The 16,223-nt window shown below is 45.9% G+C and overlaps 1 protein-coding gene across 1 annotated transcript in view; it reads right to left on the bottom strand.

The window, feature by feature from the left end:
- adamtsl4 (ADAMTS-like 4) overlaps positions 1-16,223 on the bottom strand; it is a 38,491-nt gene that overhangs the window by 15,200 nt on the left and 7,068 nt on the right. The window contains exons 4-5 of the mRNA XM_037075662.1: positions 14,604-15,294; positions 1,971-2,073 (exon numbers count right to left, since the gene is read on the bottom strand). Of these exons, the coding sequence (XP_036931557.1) occupies positions 1,971-2,073; positions 14,604-15,294 (794 nt within the window). The remainder of the gene's footprint in view (positions 1-1,970; positions 2,074-14,603; positions 15,295-16,223) is intronic.

Below are 16,223 nucleotides of genomic sequence, written 5' to 3'. Positions count from 1 at the left end.
GATAAAAACACCAAAGATGAGTCTGACTGGTTCTGATCATTTGTGTCTGTGCTGTGGGATTACATAAAGCTATGGAATAAGTTACTTTACAGCATTAATTCTTGGCCACATTTCAGCTCATGCTGTCAACTCAGCATATCCTCCAGGATGAAGTTATTATGGTGAACGTGTTAGCAGGCAGGTGCCTGTTCTCACATCTGCCATCTGCAGAATTTAAGTCCAGTGTTCACTAGTTTTAGCTTTGTTCTAACTCCAACGGAAAGTTTCCAACTCTTTAGCTGCTTGCTTGTCGCCACTGTCTTCACCAGCTACTTACTAACTGTGTCTGTTTGTGGTTGTGCGCCAAGTAGGCAGTGTACAGTGTGCTTATTAGAGCCCTTTCATTCAAAGCAGCTGTTTGGAAACCAGGTTGAATAGATTGGGCACAGGGTTTCCTGGCTGGAAACATCGCAAATCGGCACTGGAACTCCGCACGGCTTGTTCACCCTGCTGCCCGTCTGGCAAGCGAGTATAGTGTCCACTGCTGTGTCATCAGAGTACAGAGCAGCTTCTGTCCTCTATTCATCCTCAGCATGAAACCATTTTTATTCATAATGTTCAGAGGTGGCATAGAAGGATTATATCTTTCTGTTGTACAATCTTGTGTTGTATAACGATGAATGCTGTGAATTATGATTCTTGAAAACAGATGAGAGCCATAAAACCAAAACAGTTAGCCAAAAGATTGTTAAAATGGCATCAACAAGCCCTGTGGGGGAGACAAGAGCTCACCTCAGATAAATGTTACTCACTGTTAAAGGTGCACTATGCCCTTATTCGTGTTCTTCTGTTTCTAGTTCTGTGTTTCTTTGGACAAGTTTTTAAAGAACCTGTATTGTTTTGAATCAGAATGGAACCAGACTAATGTATGCAGTCGGCGTTGCTGCTCTGCTGTCTCCGGTTGCACGTTGATGAACCGCAGCCAGCTGATACAGTAATCACAAGTGCATAGACAGGCAGATACACAAACAGACATGCACGACAAATCATCTCAGATCCATTAAGCCGCTCCTCCGCATACAAAAGCACACTTGCCAAAACGCTCGCGCTGTAAATACCCGGCAGCTTGTAAGCATACTTTTTAAATGGTAATGACAAATACTGTTGATATCATCTCACAGCTGTGCTTCTTCTCTCGCTCCAAAAACCTCCGTGTTTGTAATATTCTCTCTATCAAAATTCCTTGAATAACTGTTTTCTCTTTTCCTCTCTTCTCTCCCGCCCCCCCAGCACTGGAAAACAAAGATAAATAGACACAATCTCCCCTGCGCCGAACTATTGTACTCTCAAGAAAGAAAGTAAACAAACACGCGGCACCACACACACGAACGCGCTCGCACTTCTGAGTGCACGCGCGCACACACACACACACACGAGCCACGTCGCCTCCCTTCGCTCGCAGTCGTCACGTGACCGAGACACTTGCATCCCATCACCTCTCACCTCTCTCTCTCTCTCTCTCTCTCTCTCTCTCTCTCTGCCCTCCTTTTTCTCTCTCTTCTTTATCTCACGCAGTAGGAATCTGTGTGTTCTGAGTCAGAGCTGGGAGGAGAAACTTGGCAGGAGAGGAACGGGAGATGTTGGACAAATCAGAGGAAAAAGAGAGGAGGGAGAGCGTTTTTTTTGTGTGTGTGTGTTTGTGTGAGCGAAGAATAAAAGGCAGAATGAGTTCCAGTCATTCCCCTTTCCCCTCGACTCTCACCACCCTCGACGCCGCACGAGCTGCTCCAATGAGAAGAAGGATTGCGGTGGGTTGGGCATTGCGGTGGAGGCCTGCCAACGCACACTAACGCCGGAGCAACTCACTTAAACACACATTCTACTGACGCCTTTTTTCACCACCCTGCCCCCTCTGTTAGCATTTAATTATTGCTATAAGCCTATTATCTCATGGAAGCACAGTGCGGCGTGTTTGTTAACCCCGTCCTCACCCTCGGTGAAAGGCTCCCAGTTGTAGAGGCGACCCATGAACTCCTGGGTGTTAAAGGCTGCGCACTGCTCCGCTCTGGACTCCAGCGCTCCTCCTCCACACACCTGGTGGACAGAAACAAACACACACAGAGGGAAGTTTTAAAATGCAGTGCCACACATTGAACTCAAATCACCCAGCTATTAAACCGACGGTTGTTTCTCTCCCAGTCCCTGGAGGAGTCAGGGAGGAGCGGACCGTTGTGAGCGAAAAACAGCTAATAAAAAAGGGGAAGAATTAACTTGAGATCATAGAGGTAAGCGCAAACACAAGTCTAAAACACAAACACACACACATAGTCATGCACACACAGACACACACACACACACATGTAGTCCGCTTGCTGCTCTTGGCAGTCAGCGGGCGTATGAGAACCATATGGAAATAATAGATTTTTTGGAAGCGGCTGCTCACATAAATCCACTGTGGCGCTCAGTGCATGACCACAGAATGTGAGTGACTGTGTGAGCACGTGTGTGTGTGTGTGTGTGTGTGTGTGTGCGCGTGTGTGGGTATGAGCGCATGTCCAACTTGTGCTCGTTCAAGCGGGGTCCTCATGGAGCCGTACAGTGGAAAGAGTTTCAGCATACCTGCGCTGAAACAACAGCTGAAACATCAGGCAGACACGACTCTGCTGGGTCACACTGAAGTGACTATAACTCACTGAGCTTTGCCCCAGTCCTGCGGGACACATATACACTCACACACACACACACACACACACAAACATTTCCCATGTGCACTTTATACCTTTCTTGCACTACATTTCGGCGGGAAAATTATTTTCAGCGGCCCCCTTCAAAGCCATGCTAGCAGTGTGGTGCTATGGATGGAAGTCTGTCTGAAATAACTCAACAGCTTAAAGACAGATTGCCCCGACACTTGCTGATCATCTACACCAGACGTTTCACTTACAAACATAACATCGGTGACCCCCTGACTTTCTGCTGCACCATCAGATCGTCGACCAACTACATCATGGTTTGTGTCCAGATACCTGTAAAACTATTGATGCTAACATGCTAAGCTAAGACAGTTGGCATGGTAAAGAATATACTTGCTGAACACCAGCAATTGGAGCATTGTCCTTTTGAACATGCTTGCGTTAACGTAGCGAATGTAACATAGCTGTCTCACTGTAGACTTGTTACTGTACGTGCCACGAATGGAGGGGCATTTGGTTTTCTGCCGCCCTCGCACTGTAATGCTAAATCGTGCATGCTGTCATGGAGTGGTGCATCCTGTTTCCAAGGTGCTTTAAGAGTGTCAGAGTGTCTGTATAAGTTGCGGCATAATAGTTGAAAGCTGAAAGACGTTATCGCGTTTACTTCACACTAGAGAAATAAAAAGTCTATTCATGCAAATTTACTATGAGGTGTCTTCCTGCATTCTCCAAAGCAGAGGTGGTCTGAACTGTGTAAAGCCAGCTGCCAGCTACAAGCCAGGCTACGGTGAATTTAAAAAGCCTCGAACCAGAAGCCTCGTTCAGAGCTGCTGATCGGAGAAAGCCAAGTCGGTGCCAACACCACATCAATATGACAGCTCTAGTTTTCAGACTCATGCGTTGATGCACCAGTATTATTAACCTATCGTAGTAATACAATATATGAAATCAAGCGACTGCCAGCAGCCAGTTGGGTTAATTTACAGTGGGAAAAGCCAGCTTGGCTCTGTCCGAAGGTAACCAAATACACCTGCCAAAACCTCTGCGGTGTTAATTAGAGAGCTTTAGAGGTGCTGGACAGAGCCGGGCTGCTGCCTCCAGTCTTTGTGCTGAGTTCAGCTAACTGACGTAGCCACTAGCCTCGTATTCAAGTAACAGATATATTACTGTATCGATGAGCAAACCCTTGAGTACTTTTTGTTGATTTTAATTCTGTACTTTTACTTAAATAACCCTTTTGAAACAGAGTCGTTGCTGTTTTTCTTGAGTAAAGGATCTGAACAATTCTTCCACCACTGCTCACACACACACACACACACACACACACACACACACACACACACACACACACACACACACACACACACACACACACACACACTCAGTTTCATCAGGTAACATTACTGTGGGAAGCCACAACCATCCTGTCTGGTAAAAAACCCACCGAGTTTACAGCCCTCTGACACACAGCTGGCTCGAACGCACACATACACACACACACACTCCTGCATGCCGCACACAGAGCTCTCAGATTTCTTTGCAACTCAAATCTCTGTCGGCTCCACGATCTTTGTGTCTTTCACTCCCCTCTCTCTTTGATTCGCTCCTCTGTCTCTTTCTTCTTCTCGTTTTTTTCCTTCTTTCTCTGAATCTCTCTTCACTCGCACAGCTGTCACAAGCAGCTGGAAAGCTCCTCGTCGCTCATCTGGGAGAGTCAAGAGCGAGGGAGTAGTCAAGCTTAAACACACACACACGCACAGACCCACATTTCCCATGTGAACCGGCCTCAGCGACAAAGTGTAACTAAAACACTCTAATGGATCATCTGCCAAAGCATGCACTCAATTTCACACTTTCACTGTGTGTGTGTGTGTGTGTGTGTGTGTGTGTGAGTGTGAGTGAATGAAGCTATGTGGCCGTCATGTCACAAGGCACTCATAAGGATCATCTGTTGTTTCTGTTGTGGCGAAGTGTGAAACCAGCTCATGAAACTTTATGTGGAGCGCTCTGCCACATTTTCACGCCGCAGAAACAGACTTATTTCTGTCTTATTTATGGCAAAAATGTTCAAGCCTCTTACACACACGCAGAGTGTGTCTCGGGCCACGTCCACCGAATACGTGAGTGCATGTGGGCGCTCGAAGGTCAGCACACGTATGTGACCTGATGTTTTCAAGTAACCCAATAAATCTGGCCGGATGTGTGTGTGTGTCAAATGTGGTTGGTAATGGTTGTAAATATTTCTGCTGGACATAAACATGTTTGGCCCCATTTCAAGCAGGAGAGTTCCTGTGTATCTATACATGAGTGTGTGTGTGTGTGTCTGTCTGTGTGCCTGTAAGACCATAAACAAAGAAGAAAAGAAAGAGGTTGCGTGCGCAGCTTCAGGAAGCAAAAATAATAATAAAGAGCTTTCATATACGACAAAAACAGGAATGTAAAATGAAAAGAAAGAATGCAAGAAAATGTCAAGTGTGTGCATTCATGCGCGGGTGATCGTAAGAGCGCTACAGGGCGAGTGGATCCTCCCTCCCAAAAGAGTTTAGGGTGTGTAAAAACAGAGGGAGGCTAATGGACTGAATGGAGGGAGGAGGGCGGAGGGAGGGGAGGTGAAGTGAGAGTGAAAGCAGAAGGGAGAAGACGCGTTCGCTGGTGTTTCGCAGCTCTGCGGGAGAATTTGTGTGTTATTGTAAGGACTGGTATACTTCGGTGCTCCGTCATTTACTGTGAGTGCAAGACGAGGGGGTCTCCCCATAACCAAAGGGGGGGTGGGGGGTAGTTGACGAGGGAGAGTGGCAGTTATTGAATGAGCTGTGGAGTGGAGAGAGAAAAGAAAGCGATGGCTTTTACAGAAGAAAAATCCTTAAAGAGGGGGGTGATGGAAGTGAGGATGGGCCCGGGCCTGTGGATGAAATCAAAACACCCAAACCACAAGTACCCTCCCAACAGAATCAAAACCATTCAGTCACTTAGCAACACTCAAAAACATCTTTTAAAATGTTTCTTAAAATTATTCTTGCCTTATGTCTGTTTGTTACCAACTGGACTCTAACGCTGCTTTCCACAAAACTCGGAACTCGTAATGTTTCCAACCTCCTGTTAGAGGGGATGCTCAAAGTCGGAATTCCTAATTGTAAACTGGAAGGGCACATTTATTTTCCTGACTTCACGAGGGAGCGGCCATCTCACGTCGCACAGCAATGACGGTACCCATGAAAAGCAGGCAGAGTGTATCTGTAGACAACAGTATTTGGTGTGCTGTTCTCCTCCTTTGTTTCATTTGTAATGCAAGAAGGCTTCACTGCTGAGGGTGTTATTGTGTGCAAGCTTGCCAAAGAGCCATCATTTTGTTGTCACAGTCAGTTTTTTGTTCACTTTGGCGTCGTGCACCTGGAACGCTTCGAGATCGGAGGTTGAAGTACGCCTGGATAAAATGCTGTAAGATTTCTAAGATTTTGAAATATTTCTTTGGACTCATCGTGACAAGCAGCTGTCTTTTTGATTTTTTTGGCCTTTTTCATCCCATTTTTTAGTGTCGCTACAGATGCAGACAGGAAATGAGGGAATAGAAGAGACTGGTGTGCAACAGAGGTCCATGACTGGAATCAAATCAACTGGATCGCAGCTTAACCCCTAAAACACTAGGATGCCAAAGTTTTGATTATTTTTGAGCTTTCATAGATAAGGATCAAATCTCAGCACTAATGTTGTACTGGCTGAAATGAAGCCATGGCAGAGAGTATAAAAAGCTGTAAGGCATTGCATGTCTGGTCACATTTATAACATTTCATGTGGAGACTTTATTGGTTCCTGCCTTGAATCAAAATGATTTTATTTATTTTTGAATGTTTTTGGAGCTGCAATCAATTGATCAGTCAGTCCAAGGAAAATCATAACAAACATTTGTTGGTTCCAACTTGTTAAATGTGAGGATTTGCTGCCTTTCTCTGTCATTTATGCCAGTAAATCAAAAGAATCTTTGTTTTTTTGGACTGTTGGTTTTAGGTTTTAGGACTGAATTTGAAGATGTCCATTTGGGTTCTGGGGGGAACAAATGATGCTCTGGGAACCCTGCGATCGCATCACTACGGTGAAGTCTGACGGGGCAAGAAACACAAGTGGTCAGACAATCAGAGGGGATGTTAACACGCAAACAGGCGAGTAAGATCATCGAAAGCGGAAACAAGCGTAAACAAAGCATTAATTGGTAATAATAATAATAATCCCTCATCGAACAGGAAATCTGGTCTTAATTGAATCAAGAAGTTTGTCTGTGAGAGATGTTTACAATCGACAGTTGGGGAAACCATTTCACCATTTGTCTTTGTTTTCTCTACCAGGGAAGTTTGGTTTCCCCGAGGGTTTGCTTTAAATCTGCACGAATGTCTGACTGCTTGGCAGATTTCAGGATTTTTATTTGATGATGTGATCGGTAATAAGAACGACAGCTAAAACTAGGAAAGAGCCAAAGAAATACAACCAAAGTCGTCGTAAAAGAACAACTTAAAGCTGCTGAAAGGCTCGCTGATCGCCGTGTAAACATTAAAAGAAGTCTGAGGTGAAAGATACAAGAACTGGCAGCTTCTGTGCGGCGGACTGACAGGTTGAAAGAGTGAAAGATGGATAGCAGCAGAGAGGCAGGTGAAAGAGAAGTGAAAGAGAGGCGGTCAAGTGTTTTTGTACGGGAGCTGCGAAAGTTATAGATGTGTTTAACTAGCAGGGAGGAGGGAGGAGGGAGGAGGCCTGTGTGCAATATATAGGAGCATGTGAAGGAGGAAGGGGGGGTTAACGCCGGAGGCCTGAAAGCTTTGTTCTGTATGCACACACACACACACACACACACACACACACACACACACACACACACACACACACACACACGAAAATACCACAGGCATATAAACACACACAAGCCAAGGTCCCGGCCACACATAACACATACGTGAAACACAAACACTCTGGCCGAGCCAGACAAGACTAATGAGTTTTTGAGGAAAGCGGGAACCTTTCACCACATGTGTGTTTCCGTGGGGACGGCTCACAGGTGACACGTCATCCAGTCATTCTCCATTCAAGTCTGTGCCTGCACAGCTGGACGTTATCGCTCCAATAACACATACAGGTTAAGGCTGGCCGGTCATTCCTCAGGCATTACTGCAACACTGCACAGACAAAGCGACTGACCGCCGGCCCCGCAGCCATAAATCAACACACTCCACACGGCAGCACTAATCACTGTAATCATGCACACGAATCCATGACATGTGTTAATATGTGTGTGTGTGTGTACGCTCATGTATGTCTTGGTCCTCCGCGATTAACATTCTCGGGCTAATCTTGTGACCGAGGACGTGTGTCGACGCTTTGCAGGGCACCACCCAGCTCTAGGCCTTGACCCTGAGGGGGTCAGGAGTCCTCCAGAGGAAACGCTGCTCATCTATCAACGGCGGGCCGAGACTGAGAGGGAGGAGGCCCCGTGCTGTGCGAGACGGATGGCGAGAAATATCGCTGTTGTTCTCAGAAGCGGTTTGACTTTGAGCCTCAAAACAGTAAAAGAAAAGAGAAGAAAACAGTAGACAAACACTGGAACCACAAGATCAATAAATGAAAACCAGAACTGGGCTGAAAATGACAATCCTTCCATGTTTCACTTTCCACAAACCCACATCTTGTATCTGCAAACCAGACCGCTTTCATGCACAGCGATAACTCTTCATGTACACATATTTTCATAATGACACACAAAGAGAGGCGGGAAGTGTTAACAGCTCTGCTCCTGATTTTCTCAGTATTGCACTGAATTGTGTGGAAGAGCTTTTTCTGTCTGGAACCTTCTGAAACTGGACGTAAAATTGGAAAACATTTTAAAATCCCTGCACACAAAATTTGGACAGTGTAAATCGAATCATTGCTGCAGAAACTGTGAGCGAGATCATGTGGCTGCACATGTTTTGGATCTGTCTTATTTGTCTTTATGGTTTCAGACAGCTCACTGGACGTTGCCCTTTAGGTTGTTTCAAGGATCAAATCTTTTGAGCAAATGTATTTGAAATTTCTATATTTTCAAGCAATATAGCAGCCCAGCATTTAGGGAATTGAAAACTAAACAGAAACAACAACAACCAACAAGGACCTGTGGACTGACTGTTCACTGTCCTCACATCAAGTCTGCGAGGGTGTGAGACAGCCCGGCTTGTTAGACAGACTGAAAGACTTCAATAATAAAATGCATTTGATTACATCTGCAGCCAATACTTCTACATATTCCCGTACCGTGACATGGTTGAATATTAATAATATCCGCTCGAGGCCCCCTGTGGACTAAATGAATTATGGGTTTGGACGGCTCTCAGCACTCAGACTTCCCACGTACACGCCCGCAAAGTTCACAGGGCTGCAAACGGGTTGAAATTCAGACATTTGGATTCAGCCAAAGTATAAAAATGAAGTATTGTGGTTTCAGTGTTTTACAGACATTTATGACCATTTCCTGGAGATTTGTTGTCACTGTTTTTACACTGAAGTTTTTGCACAGATTAAACAAACAAGATATAGGGTGTCAATTAGTGAGCTTCGGAGGTGCTCCTGGTGGATTTGGTGTCGTTCATGTGGAGCCAGGCTGTCTCCCAGCGCTTTACCTGGCCACTGTGCTGAGCCGAGCCAACCGGCAGCTGGCTGTAGCTTCATATTCACCGTACAGACATGAACTAAAGAACTAAGGAAAGCAAATAACCATATTTCTCACAGTGTCGAATTAAAAAACAGAGCACAAAATGGAAGACGTTTGGAAAGTGAGACGGAGAAAAGGCAGGGAACGATGAAAAGCGACAAGAGGGAGGGACCTTGAGTGAAACTCACAGGAGCTGATACTGTATAAACACTTTAACAAGCAGACGACGTACCTGGTTTTTGTAGAGAGGCAGGTGCTCGTTAAAGAACTAAAGCAAACAAAGTGCAGATCAGCCTGAATGAGTCAATGTGCTGTGTGTGTCTGTGTGTGTGTGTGTGTGTGTGTGTGTGTGTGTGTGTGTGCGTGACTCCCATAAACCCACACATCTGGGCCTGTTTGTCGCTTCATAAGAACAACATTAAGCGTGTCGGGGTCTGCACACAGTCATTCCAGCCGAGGAGTGTTGCTCCGTGCTGATAGTCATAATAATATATTTCCTGTTTAACAGGGCCTGTTCAGTGACAGACTGTGATTAGGTCATCAGGCTCTCGATCGACGCAGCAGCCTGGAGACACACCGGTGCGCCTCAGCGGCGCGATGATTTTCGTGTCTTTTAACGCAATGTGCTCTCGTGTTTTCTTTTTGTGTGTTGTGATGTCTTGTACAAGAGTGCAGGTTTGGTGTAAGAGGTGTTGAGTCTGAGTGATGAAGTCAAAGGTTCTTCAAATGTATGTTACAACCTGCATTTATAGACAGAATGTTCATTTAGAAAACAACCATGAGGTGGGTTGTCGTCCGCCGACCAAACTGAAAGTTTAAATAAATCTCCTGAACATTAACATAGCAGCAAACAACTAAAGATACAGAGGAGTAATGGTATTTTTGATAATTGATCATTTCAGCCAAATGAGTGAAAAATGAGTTTGGGTCAATCTCTGTTTGCAGCCTCTCCTCCTTTTCTTTTATGAATGAATCTGAATACAGAATATTTTTGGCACTTTCAAATGTTGGTTCGGCGGAACATGAAGATATCTTAAGAGGTCATTTTTTTGGCTTTACTTCTTTAAATCAAAACAGCAATTGGCAGATGAATCAATGAATGGAAATAATCATCAGTTGCAGCCATAGATTGTGTGTGTATAGACAGTGTGTACCCTCTGAGGCGAAGCCAGGGACGAAAAAAAGTCTGTGAGCAAGCTGCAATAACTGAAGACGACTCAGATGAATAAAACATTTCTCAGATTTTCTCTTTTGTATTTTGACAGCTGGACATTAAAAAGTGATTCAAAGTGGCTTCTGCCTCCTTTTGTTTTCACTGCAAACACGGCGGTGGCAGCAGCAGCAAGGAGACGGAGCGAGGCCGCCCGCCTGCTCTCATGCACGCACACAGAGTTTAACACTGAGCAGTGAGGAAAGACAGTATCGGAGCTGCGCTGTCTTCAAATTCTGATTATCCGGTCTGGGACACGAAACAACTAAAAAAAAATCTAAAAAAAAAACTATTAATCGTGTCACACTGCGAACCGTTTCCTCCTATTTTGAGGTAAAACCTGTTCTGTCAAGCTGTGTGAGCAGATTATGCTTAATGGGTAGCCGCAGCCTGTGGTGGTCGGACTTGTAAGGTAACCTAATAAGGACAATTTTCAGTGAGATTACTCGGACTTAGACTATAAAAAAGGGAGAGACAGCGGGGCAAACTGAGGATTTTGAACACTAAGAGGAGCAGGTCTTTGTCTACATGCATCCCAAAGTCTGCTGCTCCTGATCTTGACTCACTTGCTGATGTTGTGGAGGCATGTGCTGTTAGTGTCTCCCTGTAAACATTAACTTTGACTAGGAGAACATAAGAAGAAGGTGAGGTGAGAAAGTCGTCGAAAATTTTGGGTTGAAAGACTCGAGGAAGGAGAGGACGGAAAGAGGAGAGAGCCTTTCTTTGAAATGTCTGCTTCAAGCTGGTTTGTCTCAGACAGCTTCTTCTCAAATTCCACCTTTCCCCCCCTCTCCCTCTGACAGAATAACTTCTCCTCTTGTTACACTCTGCGCTCACACATGCACGCACACACACACACTCTCACACATATATACAGCTTTGCTCTCTCTCGCTCTCTCTCACACAAACACTTTTCCATGAATCTCTCTCCTCCTCTGGCACAAACTTCCTCTCGCCTTCCTGCAGAATCTTTCTCTCTCCGTCCTGCTCCCATCTGCCGCTTCTTCGCTCTTCCCCTGCTAGTACGTCCCTTCATCTCCATTTCTTCTTTCCCTCCCTCTCCACCTTTTCTCTCCCTTTGCCCTTTAGCTCACCCTCCCACTACTGTGTGCAGATTTTCTAAAAACAGTACTCTCTTTCACTACTACTTAACCACGTCACTTCCTTTACCCTCTTTACACACACACACACACACACACGCACGCACACACACACACACACACACACACACACACACACACACACACACACACACACACACACACACACACACACTTCCCCTTTTGCCCTCCTCATTTCCTCCGTCCCTCTCCTGGTTCCCCACTTGCTTCTACACAACAGTAAAAAAAAACACACACACACTTGCAATGGGCCTCAGGCACAGTGTGTTATGACAAACACACGTAATAGATAATAGATGTGTCACACTCAGTCTGGCTCACTCTCTCAATCACACACACTTATATACAGCGCATACGAGTTTGGGCAAGGTCCACCATTCGTCAGCTCTTTAACCTATTTTTTTTTTTTAGCAATGAAAAGACGTAAAAAATCTGCAAAGACGATCCACTGCAGGAGCAAACAAGGCTAAAGCAGAGGGCTAATGTTGGGTAAATATGTAACCCAATGAGTCAGGCAGGCTCAGCCATCACAGGACTGCTATTAGCGCTGCTGGCACACACAAAGGGAGTATTCTGCCAGCTACTAAATCTGTTTTAACATGGGGACTATCACACAGAGCCGGGCGGAGACAGAGAGAAAGAAAGAGGGGGATGAAAGAGGACGAGAGGGGCTGCCAAATTAAGAAGGGAAAAGTCAAGTGCCCGAGAGTGCCAACCTGGCCCCTAATTCAAGTGTCTACTTCCACTTCTGTGAGAGCCAGTTGTGGAAATAACATGGGTGTGCGTGCGTTAGTTGTTCACTTAAGTGTATCATCTCACCGTACGCTGCCACTTAAAGAGCAGACCTGCTGCAAGTGGTCTGCTGGCATAAATAACCCGCTCACATGTCGCTCGGTCAAGTATTTCTGTCCCTGTGATCAAATATTAGCAGGGGGCGATGGATCAGCTTCCTTTACTCGTCCGACCCTCGGTCCGTCACGTTCACATGGATTGTCGATTTTTTTTTTAATGAAACTCAAGCAGCGATGAGACTTTCTCAAAGCTGCCACAGCACCACGAAGAGCCCGAAACAGATGTCAGGTCGTGTTGTTTTTTTAGTTTTTTTTATTCCTGTTTCCAGGTTTTGGAATTGTTGAAATGTTCAGATAGAATTACCAACATGAGTTTTTAGTTTGCTCCTTATGCGCCTGATCGCCACTTGAGATAGTCTGGCAGGGCCCCTCCAACCCTACTAATGGTTCCAATATCTCAACTTGTGATCGAAGGCGATCAGGCTTTGCACAGTTGATCATAGCGAATTTTCATGGTAGGGATAATCGTGAATTGAAATAACCTCACATGAATTCTTTCAAAAAGCCACCTAGTTCACTGACATACAGTCCCGTATCGGTTTCTTGATTTGTTTTGAATTATCTAGTCCTGTCACCGTGGCTGAAGACACTGCACAACGTATCCCCTGCAAAAATATGTTGGCTTGGATGTGTGTGAAGGCTTCTACTACCAAATTAAAACACGACAGGGAGATGAGGTTACCTCCATTTGTTTATCCTTCATTCAGACGTGTGTCCCATCTGGGATGTGATGAAATATTTGTTTCCATACTAAATCTAAGGTTTAAGAGATTTCAGTATGTTTAAGTGCAGTTTGAAATATTGCAAATCACGAACGCGTTGGATAGGACAACTGTGACACTAAATCATCCTGTGCTGCTGACCTCACAGGATACCAACAGAGAGGGTTCAGTCCTCATCCCTTACCGTTATTGTTCACAACATCCACAAATCATTTAGTTTGTACAAAAGGCCTGAATAAATAAAGTTTCAGTTCACACTTAATTAACGAAGAAAGCAAATGCAGCTGTCAAATGTTTATGATTGCGAAATACGATCAAGCTGGAACCTGTGACTCTCCACGTGTTGTCACTCTCTCCGGGGCAGAAAAATGATTGATTGTTTGAAAAATGGCAGCGATCGTGGAGGATTGTGTGAGAGCCTGCTGTTAATTTGAAGCAGCGACTGGAAAAAGCAGATAAATGCGCAAGCTAGCCAAGTGGATCTGACTTTGATTTTGACATATGTGAAATGTCACGCGTTCGCCAGGACAGGTGCAGCCTGAAAATGTCCACATTTTTGCGCTTTAAACTATTTCAGCATACAGCACATTATCAATACATTGATTAAACGACCTTGTGGATCCAGTGTTTTCCTTCTCTTTCCATGATATCCACTCTCAGTTTCACATTACATTGAGTGAAATCAAGCGTGGCATTCCTGTCTCAGTGAAACCTGAGTTACTGCGAGGTCGCCCTCGGTTTCTCACCTGTGTGTCGAGGATGAGCAGGACCGTCTGACACGACTGTGTCTCCAGCTGCTCTTCTTGGCAGCACATCGCGCACTTTGCTACCGATAATGTGCTCACTGTGCTGCACTGAGAGGTATGGAGCAGGTCGCAACCCCAATCAACACCGCAGGCCTCGAGCCAGACAGGCCGTCAAATCGATACGGACACACACATTTACACATACAAACACTCCCCCTCCTTTCACACTCTCACATACGTGCAATCAGTTGCACAGATACTGATTGCAGACACATGAGCGTGTGTGGCTTCACAAGCAGAGGTGTGTATTCTGGTGGTGACCCAGAATACACACACGGCTCGGAGCAGCGGAGGCGCTCGCTGTCAGTTTTCCATCCGAGCGCTCATGGACAACCAGCCAGTGTTGGAGCTGGGGAGCGATCTACCTATCAAATACACTCTGCTGACCTTCAGCTCCTCATCTAACTGCTCCCCTCAGCACATGGCATGAATATAAATCAAGCATGACTTCAGGCTGAGCGAAGCAGCTGGTGTGAATGTGGGTTACTGATATTATCAAAAGGGCGCGAAGGTGGTTAATAAAGAGGAATATTTCTTTCCGGAAATCTTACCTGTGAGAAGCACCTGCGGTACTCTTTCTCCGGCCCAGGGCATCTGTACACCTGAGGAGCGCCTCGCCCTCCAGCCCTGCCCAACTCCACCCCCATGTGTGGGATGTGGGGGTGCTGGAGTGGGTAGACGTTGCCGGTTTGTGGGACCTGGGGGCTGAAGCCTGGGTGAAGCTCTCTGTCTCTGTGCACGGGGCTGGGGCGGTGCAGAGAAGTGGAGAAAGGTGAGGCGGCGGCAGGGGAGTTTGAGCGGGAGAGAGGAGGGACTGGAGGAGGCGGCGCGGTGACGGAGTGCCAGTCAAATCGATGGCGGCTGGGCAAGTGGGAGGGCGACGAGGAGCGCGAGAAGGTGTGAGGAGGCGGCACTCTTGCTCTCGCGTGATCTATATTTGGTCTGTCGAAGTGGCGGTGGTGTGGCGGGCTTCCAGTTGTGGTGGTCGTCGCGGGCGACTCCTCGGCAGCAGGTGCGTCTGTGATCTCCTCATCCTCGCTCCTCGCCGCCTCGCTGTCTTCTGTTTCGCTCCCTGTCTTTTCTTCCTCTTTCCTGTTGGTCTCGGGGTCGTTTTCCCCGGGGGGCGGTGTTGCAGCGTCAGTTCCGTTGGCAGTGTGGCGGGCCTGCCGGTTGGGACGATGCAGAGGCAGAGAGAACGGTACCCTGCCGTACCCGAACTGACCGGGACGGATGCTGGAAGACCTGCGAGTCGAAGTGAATGAGACATAAAAACGGAAGAAGATTAACAGATGCACAGAAAGAGCCAGAGGCGGTGACAAAGATAAAGAGAACGGGGAGATGGTACATGTCAGATGCAGCTCATGTTGCTGTTCAACATAATAATAACCGACGTGGAGCCAGCAGGCTGCAGTCAGGGAACGTAGTAATGCAGTGCCTGTGTGTTTGAGAAGAACCAGAGATAATGATGTAATTACACAGCAGATACCAGGGCCACAGATGGGCATAACTCCAACTTCCAGTGCTCAAAACATCATAACAAACCCTCAGTAATGCCTAAACAATGTCAGCACTCTAACTTATGGCACCTGGATGAGTCATAAGCTCGTATATCAAATGGTGCTCGGAGGGGATCAGCGTTTTATTTTGGTGACGCGATTGCCGATGAGACACCGGTGACTTTTAACCGTGTTCCCTGTGATGAGGTACAAATCTTCTCTTTGTCTGGTGGCTTTTGCTGCTCAACCTAACAATTGAGTTCTTCTGTTTGTTCTAAACAAGCCGCCGTTGCTACTGCCAGCGAGGCAAAACTCACTTCCTGTGTGCTGGAGTCATTTTCCTGGGGAGCCGGGGTGCTGAGCAAAGCATATGTAGAAGCTTACGTTAACTGAAAATTGATTGACTCAGTGTTTCTGTGTCGTATCTCTGACCTCTGACGTATGGAAACATTTTTATCTACAAGAAAATGTTGACAAATTTGGGTTTTAGAACTTGACAGAAAACGACTTTCACACCAGTTCTAATAGTTTTGAGTTAAAAACATATGATGATGATAAATTGGCCAATACACCTGGGAAAAGTTCCACACACTCAACATCAAACTTAAATAATACTTAGAAACTTATAACTATAGTTTGATTATAGTTTGTGTTTATTTAATATGCTTAAACTGT

This window comes from Acanthopagrus latus, chromosome 17 (genome assembly GCF_904848185.1).
Source record: "Acanthopagrus latus isolate v.2019 chromosome 17, fAcaLat1.1, whole genome shotgun sequence".
Lineage (NCBI taxonomy): Eukaryota > Metazoa > Chordata > Actinopteri > Spariformes > Sparidae > Acanthopagrus > Acanthopagrus latus.
This window is presented reverse-complemented; position numbering and strand designations above follow the sequence as displayed.